General features: G+C 51.7%; 2 protein-coding genes and 1 long non-coding RNA gene across 4 annotated transcripts; 1 reads left to right on the top strand and 2 right to left on the bottom strand.

Moving 5' to 3' along the window:
* Positions 1-3006: 3006 nt before the first annotated feature.
* Cyp26a1 (cytochrome P450 family 26 subfamily A member 1) lies at positions 3007-6816 on the bottom strand. Its single transcript, XM_034512177.2, has 7 exons — positions 6528-6816; positions 6112-6336; positions 5556-5846; positions 5318-5476; positions 4573-4707; positions 3782-3931; positions 3007-3535 (listed from the first exon to the last, which is right to left on the bottom strand). The coding sequence occupies exons 1-7, from the start codon at positions 6714-6716 to the stop codon at positions 3194-3196; spliced, it is 1491 nt and encodes a 496-aa protein (XP_034368068.1). The 5' UTR covers positions 6717-6816; the 3' UTR covers positions 3007-3193.
* A 491-nt stretch (positions 6817-7307) lies between these two features.
* On the top strand, positions 7308-9358 carry LOC143436069 (uncharacterized). 2 transcript variants are annotated; one of them, XR_013106291.1, is made up of 4 exons: positions 7308-7437; positions 7808-8531; positions 8663-8835; positions 9204-9358. It is a non-coding gene; the product is annotated as an uncharacterized LOC143436069 (long non-coding RNA). The 2 variants fall into 2 exon arrangements; XR_013106290.1 differs by having other exon boundaries at positions 7808-8835.
* Positions 9359-10457: 1099 nt separating this feature from the next.
* Positions 10458-18870, bottom strand: Cyp26c1 (cytochrome P450 family 26 subfamily C member 1). The gene is made up of 6 exons (XM_034486546.2): positions 18655-18870; positions 17919-18143; positions 17187-17462; positions 15533-15688; positions 13627-13944; positions 10458-11687 (listed from the first exon to the last, which is right to left on the bottom strand). Exons 1-6 carry the CDS (start codon positions 18856-18858, stop codon positions 11310-11312), a joined length of 1557 nt encoding a protein of 518 aa, XP_034342437.1. The 5' UTR covers positions 18859-18870; the 3' UTR covers positions 10458-11309.
* Positions 18871-19853: the final 983 nt, after the last annotated feature.

Genomic DNA, 19853 nt, shown 5'->3' with positions numbered 1-19853 from the left:
ACCATACTTGGGTCTTCTGCAAGAGCAGAAAGTGCTCTTAATGGCGGTGCTATCTCTCCAGCTCCCACAGTGCCTTTTCTCAAGGGATGGTTCCAGAGCTGAGTTCAGGTCATCTAAAGACTAATTAGGTTGCCCATGTTTTCTTGGAAAGCTGGGGTAATATAGCATAGATCGAAATATGGGCTGTGTGGGGAATCCTGGAATCCAGAGTGCACAGGTTGTTGGTGGCTACCTCAGGAACGGTATGATGGTCTAAGTGAACCTGAAGTGTGTGATCCCTTCCAGGGGCGGGAGCAGGGGGACGGCCTTTTGTGGAGTACTTGCTGAGTTATGGGTTGTCTTCAGCTTCTTACTATCTAGGGGTCAAAGCAGCCTTGAACCACAATGTGTCAACTTTAGACTTCATGGTCACTGGTGGAAAAACCAGTGCCCTGGGCTTGGCATAGAAGGGAGAAGCCCGCCCCCTTGTGGACATCTTGGGGTTTGCAAAGTGCAAAAACCCTGAAACCACCACAGGGGATAGGAAAAGCTCCAATTCACCTGTTGCTTATGAAAGAGTTGTAGTGTGTCAGGGGCAAAAGGGGTGGCAGGATGCTGGAAAGATAAAGTTAGGAGAAAGTGACCTCTCAGCTACAGAACATTGGAAAGATAATAGGAAAAGTGTTACTGTTGGAAAAGGGGTGGGGGTGGGCAGAGAGGCCTCAGGAAGCCTTTTCTGATTCCAAAATTCCTGGTGTGTCTCCTCTGGGTCTCCAGAGTCTGCTAAGAGTACAGTCCTTCAGAATGTGGAAGCCCTCCCCTTAACATTCCTGCTCTGGTATGATCTGTGTGGTTGGTGACACCACACCTCTGACTGAAGACAAAGGCACAAGAATTGACAAGGGACAAACACTGCCAGAAGGAGACAGAGGGCTCCAGCCCAGTGTGGTGAGCCCACCTACAGACAGTGACCGCAGGCTCCCATCACTGTAGGGAGCTCTGGGAGCCCCAGGGGCTGTTTCCTACAGACATTGCCCTCTTCCCACAGTTTTGACCAAGGCTATCTCATTTCTCCATCACATGGCTACTGACCTACAGTACCATAAACGTGCTTATCCCAGGTAAGTGTGACCCAGGCTCACTTTATGTTCATTCAGTCAGTCTCATACCATGCACCTAATTGCCTTCCCTCAACACCCACAGCATTATCAGAGACTGCACTGGAGATGTATTTTTGAGGTGGATTCTGGACAATATAACTGAGCTAAAGGCAGCCTTGAGAAACAAGCCATGAGCACCTTCCGCAAAGTTCTCCAGAGTTGGGGAAAACTTAAGGTGGCTTTTAAGAAATTGAATTGTATGTTAAAATGGCTCCAGTTTCTTACAGAACTCAGCTCATGGAGATTCACAGTCCCCCCAGTAACCAAAGACACTGCTGCTAAAAGCTAATCCCCCTTCAATAAAATTCTAAGTGTTGAGGCCTTCCGAAAATGATCTTGTATAAATAATCTGTGATCATTGGTGCCCCAGGCTAACTCGATCTATCTGCAAAGATCTAGGGCAAGTGTTCTGAAGAGGATGGGCTCCATCTTCGTGCTGTAGAGTAGTGAAGCTTTGGCAGCTCGACTCATTTCTTTAGGTTGTAGCATAAGGCTATGATAAGGCATTGTGAGTTACTCAGTAAGCTCTCTGAGTATCCAAAGTAGCCAACAACAAATACAACCCACGTTCTACTGAAACACTAAAGTCAGGTAGATTATGCAAGTCTAATTGTGGACAGAAAGCTGTTCAAACACCTATTTCAGACCACCCAGTCCCTGTGACATTGCCAAATTCTCAAATTGTAATGAAAATTTTAAAGTCCAAACCCTACAAGCCATCAGAGGGTCAGTAAGCAGGTTGTGCCATTTCAAAACAGAGAATGTGCTTGCATAAGCAAGTCACCGTGGCTAACCTTTCTCGATTGAGTTCGGCCTTCAGTTCAGAACGTGGCCATGCCAGGGTCAGAACTGTGACAAAACTGTGCTCTAGAGGAGGTTAGCCAAGGTTCACAGGGTCATGACTGGGCCATTTTATCAGTCATGTCAGACTCAACCCTATTGCCAGAGATAGATAAAAACTTTATCTGTCAGCCGGCTAAATCTGCTCCTGCTGCCTCATCTTGAATAAAGAAAGCCTAAGCTCCGCTTATCTAAACCAGCCTTTCCCAGCACTGCTTCCCGAAGCACCTTCTAAGGAAAGGTGACACGCCAGTGGTTTTCTTTTCTGTTTCATTTTGGGCAAGAACTGTCTATAACCAGAGGGACTGGCTTCTGTCTTATCTAAAACATCAACTTCAAAGAACAGTGCTGCCTCTATATGACATGGATTAATTATGGTGATTTAAATGTTAGATACGCTGACCCCATTGGTCTCAGATGATGCTCCCCGATGCACCAGCAGCATCACCTTCCCAGAATTGCTTCTCTCTAAAGTAAAACCAACAACCCCCACCAAATAACTAAATCATCCCAGGTTCAACTCCCAAAAGTACCAAAGAAAAAGAATCTAGAATTGACTTTGGGCTGAAAAGGAGGGGCTGCACCTGAGGGATAAAGGGCTTACCCTACACACATGTGAGGCCTTTGATCCAATCCCCAGCACCATAAAAATGTAAATAAATAAATAAATGTAATATAATTAGCCTCAATACAATTTCAAAATATGAAATCTCAACTACCTGAGAAGAAGTTACAAAGATACCTTTGGATCAGCACACACATAATAATAAATATTTTCTGACATGGAGGAGAGTCCTATGGTTTCATTCTAAATCGTTTTAAACACACAAAGCACAAACATCAAACCAGTTAGATTTCCTAAGAAGAGTTTCTGTTGATGTGTTTTGTTCTTTTAAGACAGTATCTCTGTAGCCCAGGCTACCCTTGAATGCCTGATCTTCCTGCCTCCACCTTCCAAGTCCTAGGATTATATAGCATGTACCACCATGGGAAGCTTGCCAACAAGAATCTTAAAAAGCAAGGAAAGCACTTTTTCACTTTACTTTATTGGGAAATCATACAAATTCATTATTTTAATATTTAAAGACCATGGGGCTGTAGCAGAAACACATAAATATTATACTATACATTTAGAAATTAAATAAAGGCAACATGACGCTATTTTTTTAAAAAACAATGTGCACTTGAAATAAGTCCAAGAGTTGAAATGGCTATCAGATATCTCCCTGGAAGTGGGTGAATCTTGCAGGAAGATTGTCCACGGGGTACACAGTGGGGCTTGTCTTCATTGTGGGGGGTCCATTTAGAAGCTGCCAGTCACAACGCCTGGCCAGTTCCACTGTAAATATCTTAAGAAGAATTTTTGCAAACTCTTTGCCTACACAGCTCCGAAGACCTCCTCCAAATGGAATGAAACTGAACCTGGAGGCGTCCTCTGGATGAGGTGATAGAAAGCGGTCCGGGTTAAATTCCTCCTTGTTAGTGAAGATATCTGCCACATCGTGGGTGTCACAGATACTGTAAATAACATTCCAACCCTTGGGGATCTGGTAACCCTGTTTTAAAAAAAAAAAAAGAAGAAGAAGTCCTAAGAACCAACAAGCCAGGTCCTGAGCTTGCAACAACAAAAAAAGTCATCACCAATACGGGTGGCAAGAGAGGAGAGCAATGGTTTCCTATGGTTTCCATTACCACAGGAGGCAGGACAGTGTCAAGGGCAGTGAGCCACTGCTCCGGGAAGCTGATGCTCAAAACCATAGCAGAGTGGACAGGGTGGGGGATGGGATAGGAAGAGCACTCACATTCAGCTCAAAAGTCTTCAGGGCAACCCGAAACCCTCCTGGAACCGGGGGATTCAATCGAAGGGTCTCCTTAATAACACACCCAATGTATTTAAGCTGCTCCAAAGTTTCCATGTCTAACTTGTCTTGATTGCTCTTGCAAAGTAAGCCCTATTGAAACAGATACAAAAGTGAGTGACTGATCTGTGGGCACTCTAATAAAATCAGCCCACCAGGACTCACCTGTTAACTAAACAGGAAGGCTTCCGGATGGGAGAGATAAGGGGGGGGGGAGCCCCTAATGGCCAATCGCTTCCACATTTCCTCAGCCTAAACCCATCATCTATTTTCATCCAGGCAATGTTGCTCATCAGGTCATACCCTGAGCCCTCACCTACACTGCCCACCCTGATCAGCTATTGGCTCTAACCATACTATTCATGTTCTTGATGGGGGTGGGGGGAACCTGGTAATCTGTACAGTTCTGTGAAAGGTAGAGGAGGAGGAAGAGGAGGAGCAGGAGGAGCAGGAGGAGCAGGAGGAGCAGGAGGAGCAGGAGGAGCAGGAGGAGCAGGAGGAGCAGGAGGAGCAGGAGGAGCAGGAGCAGGAGCAGGAGTAGGAGCAGGAGCAGGGTCAAACTCTGCCCAAGAGAGATCCCAGGACAAAGAGCTGCCTTTTTAAATTCACAAGGTGGAGTCTCTCCCCCACAGTCCCACCTAGCTCTTGAGCAAACCTACATACTGGGGGCGGGAGGGGAGGGGAGCAGTAGAGGAATGTCCTAGGCAAATAGGGAACCTCTTGAGTCCTCCTACCTTGCTCCTGATCTCTTCTCGAACTTTCTGGAGGACATGTGGGTAGAGTCCTAGGTAAGTTATCAGTGATGTGGCTGCACTGGCTGTAGTTTCATGGCCACCAAAGAGGAGCTCTGTTGACGACTGTTTTAGTGCCTAAGGATAAAAACCGGAAGTTTACAAAGAACTGAGATTATCGCACGGAAGACTTCGGGGGTAAAAAACGTTTTGCTCATAATAAGTCAGAGACGGCAAACAAAAATTCATAATTCCCTTAATCCTAGTCTTCCGCGAGTTAAAGTCATGATTTTATTAATACCTCCCAAGGTCCTTTAAACCTTTGTCGAGGAGACTTGCCCTTTGAACTTTGGGACCTTCCGGGTTGCTCAGCCAACCTCTTCCACAGCTCTCTAGAGCAATGGTTCCCAATACTGCCACCCTTTAATACTATTCCTCGTGTTGTGGTGACCCCAACAATAGAATTATTTTTGTTGCTACTTTATAACGGTAATTTTGCAACTGTTATGTTTCATGATGTAAATATCGGATATGTAGGATGCTCTTAGGCGACCCTTCTGAAAGGGTTGTTTGGCTCCGCGAAGGGGTCGCGACCCACAGGTTGAGAAGTCCTGCTCTAGACCTAGCATCAACGCCCACTTGGAAGAAGCCAGGGGCACGGGCAGGGCTTTGGAGACACCCCAGAAAGTGTGTCTGGAAGGTTAAAGACACCCCGGACTCTCGGCACCTTTTTAAATTGCTTCCTCACCTGCATATCCAGCCTTTCTCCCCTCTCCCATGAGTGCTCAATCAGGAGCTGCAGCGCATCCTTGCAACCCCCATCCGGCTCTGCGGCCTGAAGCCGGCGGATCTTGGCGCGAATGTTCTCTTCAATGCGCGCGTGAATGAGGTTCCGCGCCTTCACTCCCTGAACGCGGAGAGAACGGGGCGGTGAGCGGACGCGGGAGCTTGCGGTCCCCCACGCCGACTCCGCAAACCGCCCTTACCCGGTATAGCCCGCTAAAGGGCACGTCAATGGGGAGAGAGAAGAGATTGCGGGTCATCTCCTCGAAAGCCTCCACTAGCTGCTGCTCGTCCTCCCCGCCTCCCGCTGGACCCGGCTCGCAGCCCAGCAGGATGCGCATGGCGATGCGGAACATGAGGCGCTTCACCTCGGGGTAGACCAGGAGGCCGCGCTCGCCGCAGCTTAGCCACTGCTCCAGACAGCTGCTCACTTCCTCTGCGATCACTGGCACATAGCACTGGAGCGCCTCGCGGCTGAAGGCCTGCATAATCACCTGAGGTCCCCCAGGAGCAGAGAGAGAGCGTTACAATCCTCTACACCCCCTAACCACCCCCTTTGCCTTCCCGGGTACCCTTTCAAGAATCCCAGTCCCTCCAGGCCTAACGCACGTTCTGGCAGAAAAGCTAAAGTGGATCTCAACTAGAGAAGGTGCTGGTCCCCACTACATTGGGCTAACCCTCGGCCCGCATCTATTTGCCTGAACTAAGCCACGGAATGAGGTCTCTCTGCTAGACAAGGAGTTGCCAGCTCACCCTCACCTTCTTTCGCTGCTTGTGCGAGGAGTCGTGCAGGTTGGAGAGGCAGCCGGCGCCCAGGATGGTGCGCACCGATGCAGGCCAGTGCACCGACACCAACCGGTGCTCTCCCAGCAAGATGCGCCGCACATTATCCGCGCCCATCACCCGCACCGTGGGCCGCCCAAACAGATGCGTCTTGTAGATGAAGCCGTATCTCCTGCGCTTCATCTGTAGAAACTTCCTCCGCTGAGAGGGAGGTGGAGGAGAGAGACCCGCAACCCGCATGAGGGGGCGCCGGGGAGCATCTGGCCTCCGTCTAGCCCCTCTTCCAAGCCGTGGTCGCCTCCCTCGCGAGGACACTTAGCCCGCTTTCAGCCCAGGCCCAGAGCTGAGGCGGACTCCGGGGAAGCGTCAGGTCCCTTCCCGAGCTCCCTTACCTGCAGCACCATCTGCAATGTTTCCCCAAAGAATGGGAAGCCCATGGTACCGGGGGGCAGGGGGAGGGCGCAGCTGCGATCGCGGCTGCTCACACAGTACAGGTCCCAGAGCTTGAGCGCCGCCAGGAAGAGCAGCAGCGGCAGCACGAAGGTGCAGAGAGCACTGGCCAGCAGCGCCGGGAGCCCCATGGCCCGCAGTCGCCTCCCGCGCCACCTGCCGCAGCCGCCCTCGCTCCGAACCCCGCCGCGCGCCCTCTTTATAAGGCCGCCCCAGGTTACTGCCCACGTTACCTTGGTCAGACAAATTAGTTCACCCAAAGTTCATCTTTAATTGCGGATCAGGCCCCTAGCTCCTCCCCCCTCGAGGCGCTGCCCAAAAAAATCTTTAACCGTTTGTTCCGCGCCGAGGCAGAGGCGGCGCACTGGCGACTTCCCTCTGAGCGCGCCTCCTGGGGGTGCGGGGCTAGGAACACCGCCTTCCCTTTCCTAGGTGTGCAGAGCTCCGAGTTAACACGGAGCCTCCCGCTGGGGGCAGGGGGAGTGGGTTGTGGATCGGGATTCCTAGAAGCGGGGATCTGGAGTCCTGGGTTTCCTAGCTGTGTGTCTGCTGTCCCTCGTGCCGGGTCGGACCAGCTGCCCAAGCCCGAAGCCTTCCTAGCTCTCCATTTATAGGCGCCTCCTGGGCTCTTTTCCATTTGCTTGGAAACCGCGTTCAGGAATCACCGTTCGGTGGACTTGAAGCACAGGTTGAGTAAATGAGATCCCAAAACGCTTCCTGATCTGTGAGGATCCCAAGAAGAGCTCAGGGCTAGGGTCCAAGCCAGAGGTCAAGTATGAATGGTGGATCTTGGGCGCACAAGCGAGCCAGCGCGTGAAGCCTTGGAAAAGCCTGCTTTCGAGTTCAAAGCAAGTAAGCCTCCAGCTCTGGGACCCCAGGTGCCGCCGTGCACTAGCCCCGGTGGTCAACGCCCAGCTGTGGAAATACCCCCAAGCAGGCCCAATACCTGTAGCCCTGGGGCTTGCAACTCCAGCCAAGCGGCTGGGAAGAGGGCACCCAGCCCAGGCAGATATAGGGAGGAAGACAGGGAGGAAACTTTGGAGTCCCTTTCCACCTCGGCTTGCCTGTGTCTTGGGAGAGCCACCAGGTTGTCTATTTCCCTTAGGGCGGAGTAGATCGGTTTTACTCTTGTCTATACCCCAAGGCAGCTGTGAGTTCCCAAAGGGGGCTTCTGCTTCCAAATGGCATTTTAGGCTGCACTAATAGGGTGGTCTGGTTTCAGGGCTCTGGAACCTTCCCTCTACTCTCCCAGATCCCACCCACTGTAAAGCCACGGAGCCTGGTAAGGATTGGTTGTTTGGCCCTGCGCTTTTGCCATCAGTCATTGGAAACGTTATGGGAAGCGAGTCCAGAGACTGTCGAACTTCAATCGGCAGCTCCTACAGCCAATAACGGGCGCAGGGGGACTGCATGGTGCGCGCGCATACACATACTCATACTCCCACGTTCTCCACAACGCTTCAGCCAGCCAGTGCCACACGCTGCCTTGGTTTGAGCACCGAACGCACCAGTGGTGCGGAAAACTAACAGAGTGACGTTTGTTTGTTTGTTTAGAACTGAACACGGGCCCTAGCGAAAGCACACCCGCAGCCCTTGGGAAGAGTCCATTGGAGATGAAAAGCTTGCTTCCTGAGAGCTGTTCAGTATGCGGCCTTCTCGCGATGGTCCCTAAATGTTGTCCCCCGCCCCCCCCCCTGCCCAGAGAGTGTCATAAAATGACCTCAAAGGCCTTGAGGACCGCACAAATCTAGCAACTCTCTAAGCCGGGATGCCCATGGGTTGCATTTCGGGGATTCAGTGGTTCCCCATAACTCTCTTTGCCCAGCTTCTCAGAGGCTCTGGGGAGGCGGGCGCTGCCGCTGTCATATCATGTAATGATTTGGTTACTGTAAAGAATGCGAACCGATTTCTGGCACCAGCAGGAACGCGGACGAATTGTGCTGGAGGTAATTCTCAGAAACTTCGGTCCGCCCCTTTCAGGAGAGCGCCTCCGGCCGGTGTGCAAAACCGGCCAGCGGGGGCGTGACCTGGGGCCCATTCCCAACCCTTTAGCCTGACCCGCCTGTGACCCCTGCAGGCCGGACCGTGACATCTCAGTGAACTCTGCCTGACCACCCCACCAAGTTCAGCCTGCGCCTGGTTACAAGATGAGCCCAGCTAGCTAGCACGCTGGAAATGGCCACAAGGAAAAACAATACTTAAAAAATAAATACGAAATCTAACTGGCCATCAAGATCCGCGGGCCGCCTGGTAGGAAAACGTCAAACGCTAGAGTGCAAGATCACTTAAAAATCTTCTTGAGGGGAGCAGAACTGGGGGCGGGGGATGGGGGGAGGTCAATAAACTACCAGCCCAAAAAGAACTTGATCTAGGAACTTCACCGAAGTTTATTGGGTCGGTGGTGGGTGGGGAAAGGGCAGTTGGCTCGCTGGGAAGTCAAATGTTGGCCAGTTTTCCTATTGCTAAGGGTTCAGAGACGTGGGGTGGGGTCGGGTTTCTTGTGGTGGTTGTCTCTGCTGTTTTGTTTTTTGCCAGTAGACATGGGTACAGTAACCAGGTCGCCAGCATAAGCTCCTGGGCTTTCTCTTCAGACCCCTCTAGCTTTCTCTCTGGTCTAGGTGTTCCATACCTGCTGCTGTTCCCAACGCTGGCTGGGAACCTAGGTTCCAGTGCCTGATCCCTGCCAATGTCACCTCGGACCGGTTCCGTTGCCCAACTGTTGGAATTCAGGTCGGAGGCACTCTGTGGTAAAAGGTTTGTTGCTTTTTAATTTCTCTATGCCTTTCACCACTGGGCCGTTCTATGTGGTTTTTGTTTGGTTGGTTGGTTGGTTGGTTGGCTTTTGGTTTCGTGTTGCTGGTTCATTCATTGTCTACTTCTTTATGTAAGCAGCAGAAATCCAAGGAGCAAGAACTACATCTGCTCTTCCTCTACAAACTTAGAGTTACTAAACCAGGAGCTTACATGTTTCTTGATATCAATGATATGGTGCAGCTATGGGAAATGAGAGAAAAATCAGAGCCACTTCCATGTGCTTATAGTTGGTCCTGACCCCAAGGCAAGCAATCAAGTCTCTTTAAACCAGTTTGTCCTGGCTTCTGAAAGGTGCCACCCTAATTCCACCCCCCTCCCCACCCCAAAATCAGAATCAACCTGAAAGCCAGGCCTCCTCGTCCCAGTTCAGGCTTCTGGGATGCTCCAGGTTGTAGGCCTGCACCATAATGCCTTTGCTCCCTCTGGAGCCTGCAGAGCTCAGGCTGGCCTCTACTCTGACCAGGTATGGCTTACTAGCTGTCCTCTAGAGGGGTTATAGTGGAGTTAACCCCAACAGCTGCTAACCTTCAAGTACCAGCTTATCTCCCCCCTTGCCTTCAAGCCCCAGGATCCACTTTATAAGCGGGTTCAAGTATAAGGTCAGGAGGCGACCAACTTCCTCCTACAGGGTCAGCCGAGGCCAGCTGCAGCATCCCTGGCTCACCGGTTATGTCACCTTGCCCAGCAATATGGGACCATGGATGGCAGGTTGAAGCAGGCTTTGGGCAATGCAGCCAGATGGCAGTGGCTTTGATTTAAGCAGAGGTGGGACCCACTGGATTGGAAAGGCCAGGGAGTCCTTTAGCTTAGGGACAGCTATGAAAAGCAAAAGGGATGAATTCCATAGGTGGCAGGGGTTCAGAGGAAGGCAGGGGAATTGAGCGATGGAAGAGGGTACAGGACAGTGGTGGCTCCTCAGTAATAGTGAGGGGAGTGAAGCAGTAAGCAGAATGACTCTGCAGTCAGACAGTGCAGAGATACTCCAAAACCCAGCATCCAGATCTGTGGCCCAGAGAGAAGCATAGGACTGAAGCTGCCCAACTTCTAGACCCTCTGGGTACAGGCTACAGTATGTCCTTCAGGTATGTCTCTGTGCCCCATCCTCTCCACCCTTGGCCATCACACCAGGGGAATAGCTGCCTAACTGAACCCCAATCTCCTTGCTCAGCCACTGGCAGGAATGTTATTTCTTGGCCTTCCTGTTTGGGTACAAATATCTCAAATCTCTTGTTTATCTCAATTCTCCCATGAAGGGATTATGTCTGTCTCAACCTCACATGAACCAGACTTAGAGACATCCCCAGAGAACATAGTATCTTCTATATAAATGAGGATATTAAATAATTTCATGAAGTAGGAATTTTTCTTTTCAAAAGTCTCTAGTCGAATCTGCTAGTACTGAGGCAGTAAGAAGCTTTGGAGCCCTCTCAGTGTGGTGTGTCTCTTGGACAAACATCAGGTCGGTCTGGTAACCATCTTGGTATCTCTGCTAACTTTAAAAAGTTGCAGATTCTCTTCTAGTTTGATACAAATACCTAACTACCACCATCACTGCGGCCACTGCCAGAGCCCCACATCTAAATTCTCTGCGGACTTGCCACAGTAAGATGAAACCAGGTTTCATTTAGTGGAAATAGGTTCTCTCCGAACGCAGGCTACTTTGAGATTTTGGAACGTACCTACTGTGTGGGGCGTGCCTCCTTCTCTCTTTCCTCAAGCCCAGCACTTCTCCACTGTGGTGTCTGTGTCTTATTCTACTATTTCCAGTCTAGCAGCGCTGTCCCATAAGCATTCGTTAAACCCGTGACTCAGTGAATATATGCGCGGTGAGGACCTAGGGCGCCGAAGATTTAGCGGCGCTGCCTGTGCGCAGCAGCTACTGGGCAAGCCAAGGCTGAAGAAGCAGCGTGTTAGAAGGGTAACCCAACCCCTGCTCCCAAAGTCGGGAGAGGGTGGAAAAAAAGCAGCAGCCCGTCCACCGGGTGCACGATGGGCACCGTCTGCATTTCGGGGAAGGCAGGTGTGGCCAGCTCCCAGCGCGCGGTGCGCACCAGCTCGACGGCCAGCAGTTGCAGCACCGCCTGCGCTAGCTCCTGGCCCAGGCAGCTGCGAGCGCCGCCGCCGAACGGGATGTAATGAAAGCGGCCACCAGAGCCCCGCGCGTCTTCACTCTCCACGCCAAAGCGTTCGGGATCGAAGCCCTCGGGCGGGCTACGGTACACTGCGGCTGTCTCATGCGTGTCTCGGATGCTATACATCACGCTCCAGCCTTTAGGGATCTGGTAACCCTGCGAAGTGAGGAGGCCGTGTTGATCGCTAAGCACAGGGAAAAAATGGCTGGAGCCCACCCCGCCCCGCGCGCCTCTCCCCAGGAGCGCCAAATAAACTTCCAGGGGCCGGTGATTGATTAATCCTGAAGCCAGAAGATATGCGTTGCAATCTCGGGCGCCTTCACTGGTGAGCGGTAAGATCTTGGCCTGCTTCCTCTCACCCCCATTTTTTAAGCTGGGAAAAGTAAGACTAAACAATGTCCACGTTGTTGAGGGAATTTTAAGAGGAGGTTGGCACCCACTAGTACCCATGAGATCGAAAATTACTTATGAGTTTGTTGGCTTTCTCTTCCTGTTTTCTTCTGACACAAGAGACTTACATTGTAAGAATGTAGCTACCAGCTGTCTGAGCTGAAACACCCCAAACCTACTGGGAATCGCCACACCTCTGGGACAATTCAATTAATTATAAAATTCTTCTTTGCATCTCACTAAAGACTTCTCCACCTTCTCACTCACCTCTGGACAATACTACTACCTTATGGTTACCGCTTTAAGAGGATGCACACCCTCTTTACCCACCCCACCCTCAGCCCTTTTAACCGGGTTACCACCCCCTTCATCACCCCCTGCTGGGCACTGCAAACTCAGGGCCCCATTCACGCTAGGAATGAGCTCCTGCCACTGACCTACATTCCCCGCCTGTTATGCTTGTTCGTGTCTTCAATTCCTGAACTATCATGCCACCTGTCCCTCAGAAGAGTGCAGTTTTCTGAAGCCCGTGGAAGAGAATTATTCAAGTTCTCACTAGGGATGTTCTCTCCTCTCGAACTCTTAGTTTCCCCATCTGCACAGCAGAGGGTAATGAGGAGGACCTTCCCTGTGTCCATCTACTGCCCTGGAAGCTGCCTGGTCCTCTGTTTCTCTTCTGTTTTCCTGGGTACATCAGCCCTGCTGCATCAAGTGTAAGCATCCAAGTCTCTTCTCAGTACAGCCTCAGCCTGGGCAGTTCCCTTCTGGGCAGTTCATCCCTTTGTCTGGTATCATGCAACACTAGAGATCTCCCTGCTTCACTCCATGGTCTTGATCCCCTCCCTCTCTGCATGGAGCTCCCTGTGGGCAGAATCTCAGTCTCTTTAATCTCTCTCTCTCTCTCTCTCTCTCTCTCTCTCTCTCTCTCTCTCTCTCTCCCTCCCCCCCTCTGGATCCTGCAGCAAAGCTCTTCAGGCAGAAGCCCTCAAGTTCTGCTGTGTGAATTCCCCAAACCTCAAAATTACCAATTCATCAAACACCCCAACCTCATACGGAGTATCAGAGCTGGAAAAAAAAACAAAACAAAACAAAAAAAAAAACCAAGCTTCCTTCCAGAAGGTAAACTGAGACCCACAGTAAAGGGAGAACTGCCCGAGGTTATACTGAGATGTAGTCGGGCCTGGTTCTTAACCTTGTCCAACCAAGGGCAGCTGGATGAAAGAAAAAAAAAAAACATTAAGATTTTGTTCTTTGTATTAAGGCTGTTGCATTTCCCAGAAATCTAACCTAAGTCGGAGCCCTGGACAGGTGACAGTGAGTGGCTATTTAGTCTTGTGATGGAATCGGAGAAGTAGGGCACCGCCTTTGCCTTCTAGCATATACATTGGCTGCTAGAAGTGTGCCTCAGAGAAAAATGTCTGCGTTCTAAAACTCAGTTCTAACTGAATTGACCTAGCTGGATCACTGACAAGAGCTGTATATAAAACCTCTAACTTTACCAACTCTTCAGGCGTTAGGCTTTGCATGTGTCTACTAGAATCGGAGGAAGAAGAATCCAGGAAATAGAATAGGGCTCAGCCCATTTTACAGGAGAGAAAGCTGAGGCCCTGGCAGGGGAAAGAGATCTCTTCGCTAACTCCCTCTACCCTCCTCCCATCCCAGCGCGGCTGCAAGCATCTACAGGCCCGCGGTGCGGCGCACTTACGTCCAGCTCAAAGGTGCGCAGCGCAGTGCGGTAGCCCCCGGACACCGGCGGTAGGAGGCGCAGCACCTCCTTCACTACGCAGTCGACGTAGCGCAAACGGCCCAGCACGGCCAGGCTAAGGTCCGGCTCACAGCCGCAGTCTGGTCGAGATCCTGAGGCCCTGGGAACGCAGCTGCACGCGGGTCCCAGCCCCTGCGCTGACAGCTCCTGCTGGATTTTGGCGATGGCTGCTGGGTGCTGCAGAAGCAGCAGGATGAGGGATGTGCTGGCGCTGGCCGTGGTGAAAAAGGCCGCGAAGAGGAGCTCCACAGCCAACTCCTGCAAGACAGCCGGAGGTTCTGAACCTACCATGAAGGTATAAAACGTGCAAACGTATCTTTTGTGCTCAGACTAGTGCCTTGATGTCCTGCTCTGGCGGCTGAGCTCACAGCTACGAAATCAAAGCTCAGGACTATCACTTGGGAAAGTCCTGTAAATAGGCAGCTCAACAGGGGATATACACACCCACTTTGGACGAGTTCTCAGAGGTGACACAGGGATATTTTTCTGTGCTTTATCCTTGTTAGGTTCTCACCTTCACCCCGTGGGGAGCAATTACTGCTCATATTTTATGAGGTTGGAAACTAAGGCTCTGGAAGGCACTCCAAGTCCCTAGAACTTGTAATTCCAGCAGCGAGTCTGGGGGTCGATCTCTTTCCCTCCTTCCCTCCATCACCAGCCTTGCTCCAGTGCCAGCAGGTTCTTCACTTTCTTGCTTACCCTTTCTGCCCTGCTTTGCTGATGGATATTCCACAGGCTCCATCACCTGCCTTAAGCCTGCCCTTCCAGGACTTGCCTTCAGGGCAGCACCAGTGTTTATGCCTGCAAGCTGGTTTCAGTGACCGCAGGGTGAATGTGCGCCACCCTGAGTGGATACTGTCCTGGTTGGATGCTAACAGCTGGTTCTACCTTGGACAAAGGGAAGTTGAGATGGAGGCTCCAGAGCCAGACACCCTCTTTGCTCAGCCTGGCCAACCGGTCCCTTCTATGGAGCCTTGTTACTCCCTAGTTCTGTCAAAGGTCAAACTACCCATTTCTGTCTCCACTGCTTCCCTTCATCGCCCCCTCCCCCCCCCCCCTCACTGTCTTGAATACTCAGGTCCCCAGGACTCAAATTCTATTGCTCATCCTCTCCGGAATCCTTTGTTGATTCTGAACTTCACACCCATCAAGAGGAGAGATTAATAATTCCATTCTCGGAGGAGAAACTAAAACCGGGTTCCTACATTTTAGTGGAGAAAACTGAAGCAAGAGAGCGCATGACAGTGACTCATGGGAGACTGAAGTCTTCACATTTCTAAATGTCTCTGGCCCTCATACTGTGTCTAGACTTCCAAAGCAGGGCCCTCCCGCCCTCCACCACACATGCTCTACCTACATGGGAAGGAATCCCAATTCTATAAGGAGGCTTTGCACCAAGGGCAAACAGGGTGGGTGTCAGGTGCTAAGGTGCCAGGTGTCAGGATGGCTCATAAAAAAAAAAGGGAGTATTCATTTGGCAAGGAAAAGACATAACTTTGAAGATGAACTTGAGAGTTCAGAGGGGGAAAGAGCAGGCTGCATAGATAGGAGGATAGCAAAGGCTTGGAGTGAGAGATGGGATGTAGGAGGGGCCAAGAGGCGAGCTATCTAGATCCAGACCCCGTTGGGCCAGACTTAGGATTTGATGCTCCTGGAAGAAGGGCTACAGTCCAAGGCTTCACAGTTGGCAGGTGTGGTGGAGTCATGACTAGAGTTTTTTTCCACCCTAAGCTACGTCTGTGTCTCAAAGTGGTGTTAGACAGGATATGACTGGGTATGGAGTGTGTGTGTGTGGTTTCTGAGGAAGGAGAGTCAGGGGAGGGAGGAGTGGCTGCCCATCACCTACCTTCAGCTCTTGCACTGACAGCTCTTGGCCCAGCTCCCTAGCGCTGTTAATAATTAAGTGCAGAGCATCACCTGGCTCTGCCATCTGTTCCTCCCGAAGCTTCTCAGCAATGGCCTCATCCAGGTGCTGATACAACTGGTCCCTGGCCCGGATGCCCTGATGTACAGGAAGAGAGGGCAGTTGGGGTAGGAAGGATGGAGAGGGGGCAGGCTTGACTACCCACACCCACCTAGAGTGTCTCAACCAGAGTTTCTCAACCTGTGAGTCAAGACCCCTTCGAGGGAGTGAATGATCTTTTCACAGGGGTCTCCCTACGACCATTCAGGAAAACACAGATGTTCTCATTGACAATTCAAAACAGTAGCAAAATTATAGCTACAGAGTAGCAACAGAAATCATTTTATAGCTGGGAGTTACTACAACATTCGGATTAAAGGATCGAAGCATTAGGAAGGGTGGCCTGGATCCTGGTGTTACTCTTAGCTGTACACCTAATACATGGTAGGCATGGCTCATAGATTTGTCTACTGTCTACAAACATCGCTGCCATGATAATCATTACCAGCCCCCTCTGCCAAGGCAGTTGCTGTCACCTAGAGGGCAGAACATAAAGCCCTGAGAGATCAAGCACTTACAGCTTCCAGTGCCCATTTCTGACACCGAATCATCGCGGTCCAGCAAGGCATTACCCTTTCCTTGAACCAGACTCAAGATAAGGTAGTAAGCATCAGTCCTAAGAAAAGGGGCACCTGAAAAAACCCCATTGAAGACATTATCATATTTCTAAACGGTTAGCTTCTGTCAGGGGTTGGGCAAAGAGAGCAGGGATGGCTCTCCAGAGTTCAGGAAGCCAGCCCAGCCAAAACATCCCGCTGGGAGAAGCATTGAAACAGAACACTTGAGTTTGTAGCCAGAAGTATCTTTCTTGTTCAAATCTTGACTGTGTTCTTGCTTGTTACGCGCCTGACTTCAAGGAGGCCTGCTTGTCAATAAAATGAGAATAACACCTTGCAGGTTGCAAGGACCAAACCAGAAAACGTTCGCAAGGTGACCCTCGCACAACCAGATTCCTTCTCAGATGTATTATTTTTATTCAAGCGACTGAACGCTCTAGGGCAAAGGGAGAAAGAAGGCAGGACCCAGCTTCCTTTAGCTCTGGGGCCCCGCCCATGACTCCGAAAAAGCCTCGTTTTTTTTTTTTGTTTTTTTTTTTTGTTGTTGTGGGTGTTTTTTTGTTTTTTTTTTGTTTTTTTTTTTTGTTTGTTTTTTTTTTTTTATCCGGAAACCAGCCGGCCCAGGACTGCGGGCTGGGAGCCGATACCCATCCCTTAGACTAGAGCCGGCGCCGGGCTTCATCTGCGGCCCTCTGGCTCGCAGCGCCAACCTTCCAAAGGGTGTTGGAGAGGTAGCTGCGAGGCACCACTTTGAGAAACGACAAACGGCCTGCCACTAGGACCCAAACTCAAGAAGGCTACACTGGCACGAGCGCATGAGTCATGAGCATCCCATAAAGGGTGTGTGGCCTGCCCCGGGTCACACAGAGAGATGCAGCCCTGGTCCCCACCAACCACCACTCCACGCCCTGGGTCCAAGAGACCCTGTCTGGTTGGGGAGACCCTCTGGAGCCTTGGGCTAAGGTCTGGGGCGGCATTACCTTGCGCAGGCCGCTGAACGGTAGGTCCAAGGGCAGTGAGAAGAGATTCTCCACCAGCTGCTCAAAAGTCTGGGCCAACTCGGTGCATTGCGCTTCGTCCAGCCGCAGACCCAGAAGGATGCGCGCGGCCATGCGGAAGGTGAGCGCTTTGGCCGCCTGGTAAACAGCCACCGGTCGTTGGGCGGCGCACCAGGAGCGCACCTCTCGCCTCAGCGCCCCCTGCAGCCGTGGCACGAATAGCTCCAGAGTGGGGCGGCTGAACACGCGCGCCAGGACCTGTAGGGAGCGCGCGGATCAGCGCAGGGAAGGCTGGCCTCTTGTGCTGTGCGACTCCGCAGCCTGAAGGCGAAGTCCAGTCCCTTCTTCCTCTTCTGAGCGGCACAGGCCTAAACTTGTTGGCTTGGTTTCTACCACTTTGATGTACAGAGTCCCTCCCATCTGCTAGGCTCCAAATGCTAGCTGCTCCACAAAGTCTTCCCTGAACCCTCTTAAAATCTGAATCCCCAAAGTTGCTGGCAAGTCACAGAATATCTGGAAAAAAGGACTTGTAGCCTTGTCTTGGCTTTACAATTCAAAACCCTGGAAATATAACCAGACTTACTCTGGGCCACCTGTCCTTAGCCCGGACCCTGGTCAAGTTCTCGGTATATGTGGAACACCAGGCCCTGGCCTGGCTCACTGCAGGAACCAGGGGTCCATGGATCTTTTAAGTTCCTTTGGTTTTCTCCTCACCTTACGCCGTTGCCGATGGGGCTCGCCAACCGCGCCGAGGAGTGTGTGTGAACCTAGCAGAATATGCGCGCTCTGCGGCCACTGGCTACGCACCAGGCGATGCTCGCCCAGCAGAATGGTGCGCACGTTCTCAGCACCGCTCACCCGGATCACTGGCCTGCCCAGAAGGTGCGTCTTAAACACTGTCCCGTAGCGCTCGCGGCGGGAACTGTGGAAACGAGAGCCCTGCAAACAAGGCGGAGCTTGAAGGGTCTCTGGGTCAGCAGGGCTGGAGCTCTGTCCCAGACATCCCAACTGCCTCTTCCTAACAACTCCCTTGTCCCAGGCTGTCACGTTAGTTACAAAACAAGATCTCCAACGGGCCTCTCAGCTACTGGATGGGATCCGGTGAGGTGAGATACAGGCTTAGATTGGGAATGTGAGTGCCCAAGGGTGCAGGGCTGAAATGTGGCTTGGCTTTTCAGTCTATGCTTGCAATGACATGGGTACCACATTCCTCAAATCCCTCCCTAAGCCCCTGGTTTACAGCTCCTACGTTATATCAGAAGAGTTTAAAATAAGCGTAAAACTCGGTGACATGGGGTCTCTTAGAAGGAACAGAAAAGCTAGGCAATGGCGGGTTTGCAAAATCATCCGAATCCTAGGTAAAGGAATCTTTATGAGATGCGCTGAGAACCAAGAGCTCCCGATGGGAGATGCAGAAAAGGGGGCATTGCTGAATGATAAAACCACTCACCTGAACCAACCAGTGCAGAGTTTCACCGAAGAATGGCCAGCCCATGGAGCCCTTGGGAAGGGGCAAGGTGGAGGCCCAATCCCGGCTCAGAGTCCAGCGGAGGGTCCAGAGTTGTTGGGCCAGGCCAAGCAGCAGACCGGCACACAGGAGAGAAGTGCCGACAGCACCCAGCGTGGACAAACAGCTCAGCCCCCAGGAAAACATGGCGAGACTGCAGGGGTGAGGGGGTGGGCTAGGCCACTGGGAAGGCAGGGGGCTCAAGAACTGTGCAGAGATCACCTGCCCAGTCCGGAAAAGGCCTAGGGTTAGGAGCCAAGCCAGAGATTAATAAATTCAAAGCTTCCGCTCTTAAAACAAGACTGTCAGTGGAAGGTGGCATTAACCCCGAGCGATTAGAGAGTTTGCCTTCCTTGAGGCTGAAGACCCAGGGCATTCTCCCCCAACCCCGATTTCAGTTAAAAAGTGCCAGCCCATCCAAGATGGGCCATTTGCCTCTGGAATGCTCCCACCTTCTCGGCTCAGCGCTCCCAGAGAGAGGCTGAGAGAAACAACTCACCAGGCGCTGCCAGCCACTGTTGCAGCAGGGCTGCAGACCCCTGCCCACTACCTTCCCTCCTTCCCTCTGTTAACCCTTCTCCGCCCACCCTCGGCTTCATTTATATAGATATTGCCTCCCTCCCTACAGACTGGGTCATACAACATGACGTGTCTGCGCATATTTAAAGCGTCCCACTCAGAGTAATGATTGGAAGCAGTGGGCAGTGGCCGGCTCACCTCACCATCCAAATAGGGAGTGGCATCTGCCCGAGCCCCACGAGTATCCTCGGGAGGGGCCTGCGGTTTTGCACTTAATTTCCATTCTTCCAGTGCGAGCACCTAGCACTGCCAACGTGAGACCCCCACATGAAGTAGACACCCCACGTGCCTGGCTATGCTCTTGGCCTGCCTGTCTCTGAGACATTAGCTCCGTCCCTGATTCTCCTATCCTTGAGTCCCCCACCCCCTAAACCTCTACCGTTCACCACATTGAGGTCAAAAGGCTAGGATTGAGCCCCTTTGCTCAGTCTCTCTCAGAGAAAGTGGCTTGTCACTCTAGCACTCCAGAGGGATGGCTGGGGCCCAGTTCTGGGACCCTCTGCTGGCCCCTAGTTCTCCAACCTCCCTCCCACTTTAAGGGAGCCTTCAGTAATGGTAATTTC

The sequence above is a fragment of the Arvicanthis niloticus genome, chromosome 1, assembly GCF_011762505.2.
Source record: "Arvicanthis niloticus isolate mArvNil1 chromosome 1, mArvNil1.pat.X, whole genome shotgun sequence".
Taxonomy (NCBI): Eukaryota; Metazoa; Chordata; class Mammalia; order Rodentia; family Muridae; genus Arvicanthis; species Arvicanthis niloticus.
Note: the sequence above shows the minus strand (reverse complement) of the source record. Positions and strands in the feature narration are given on the sequence as shown.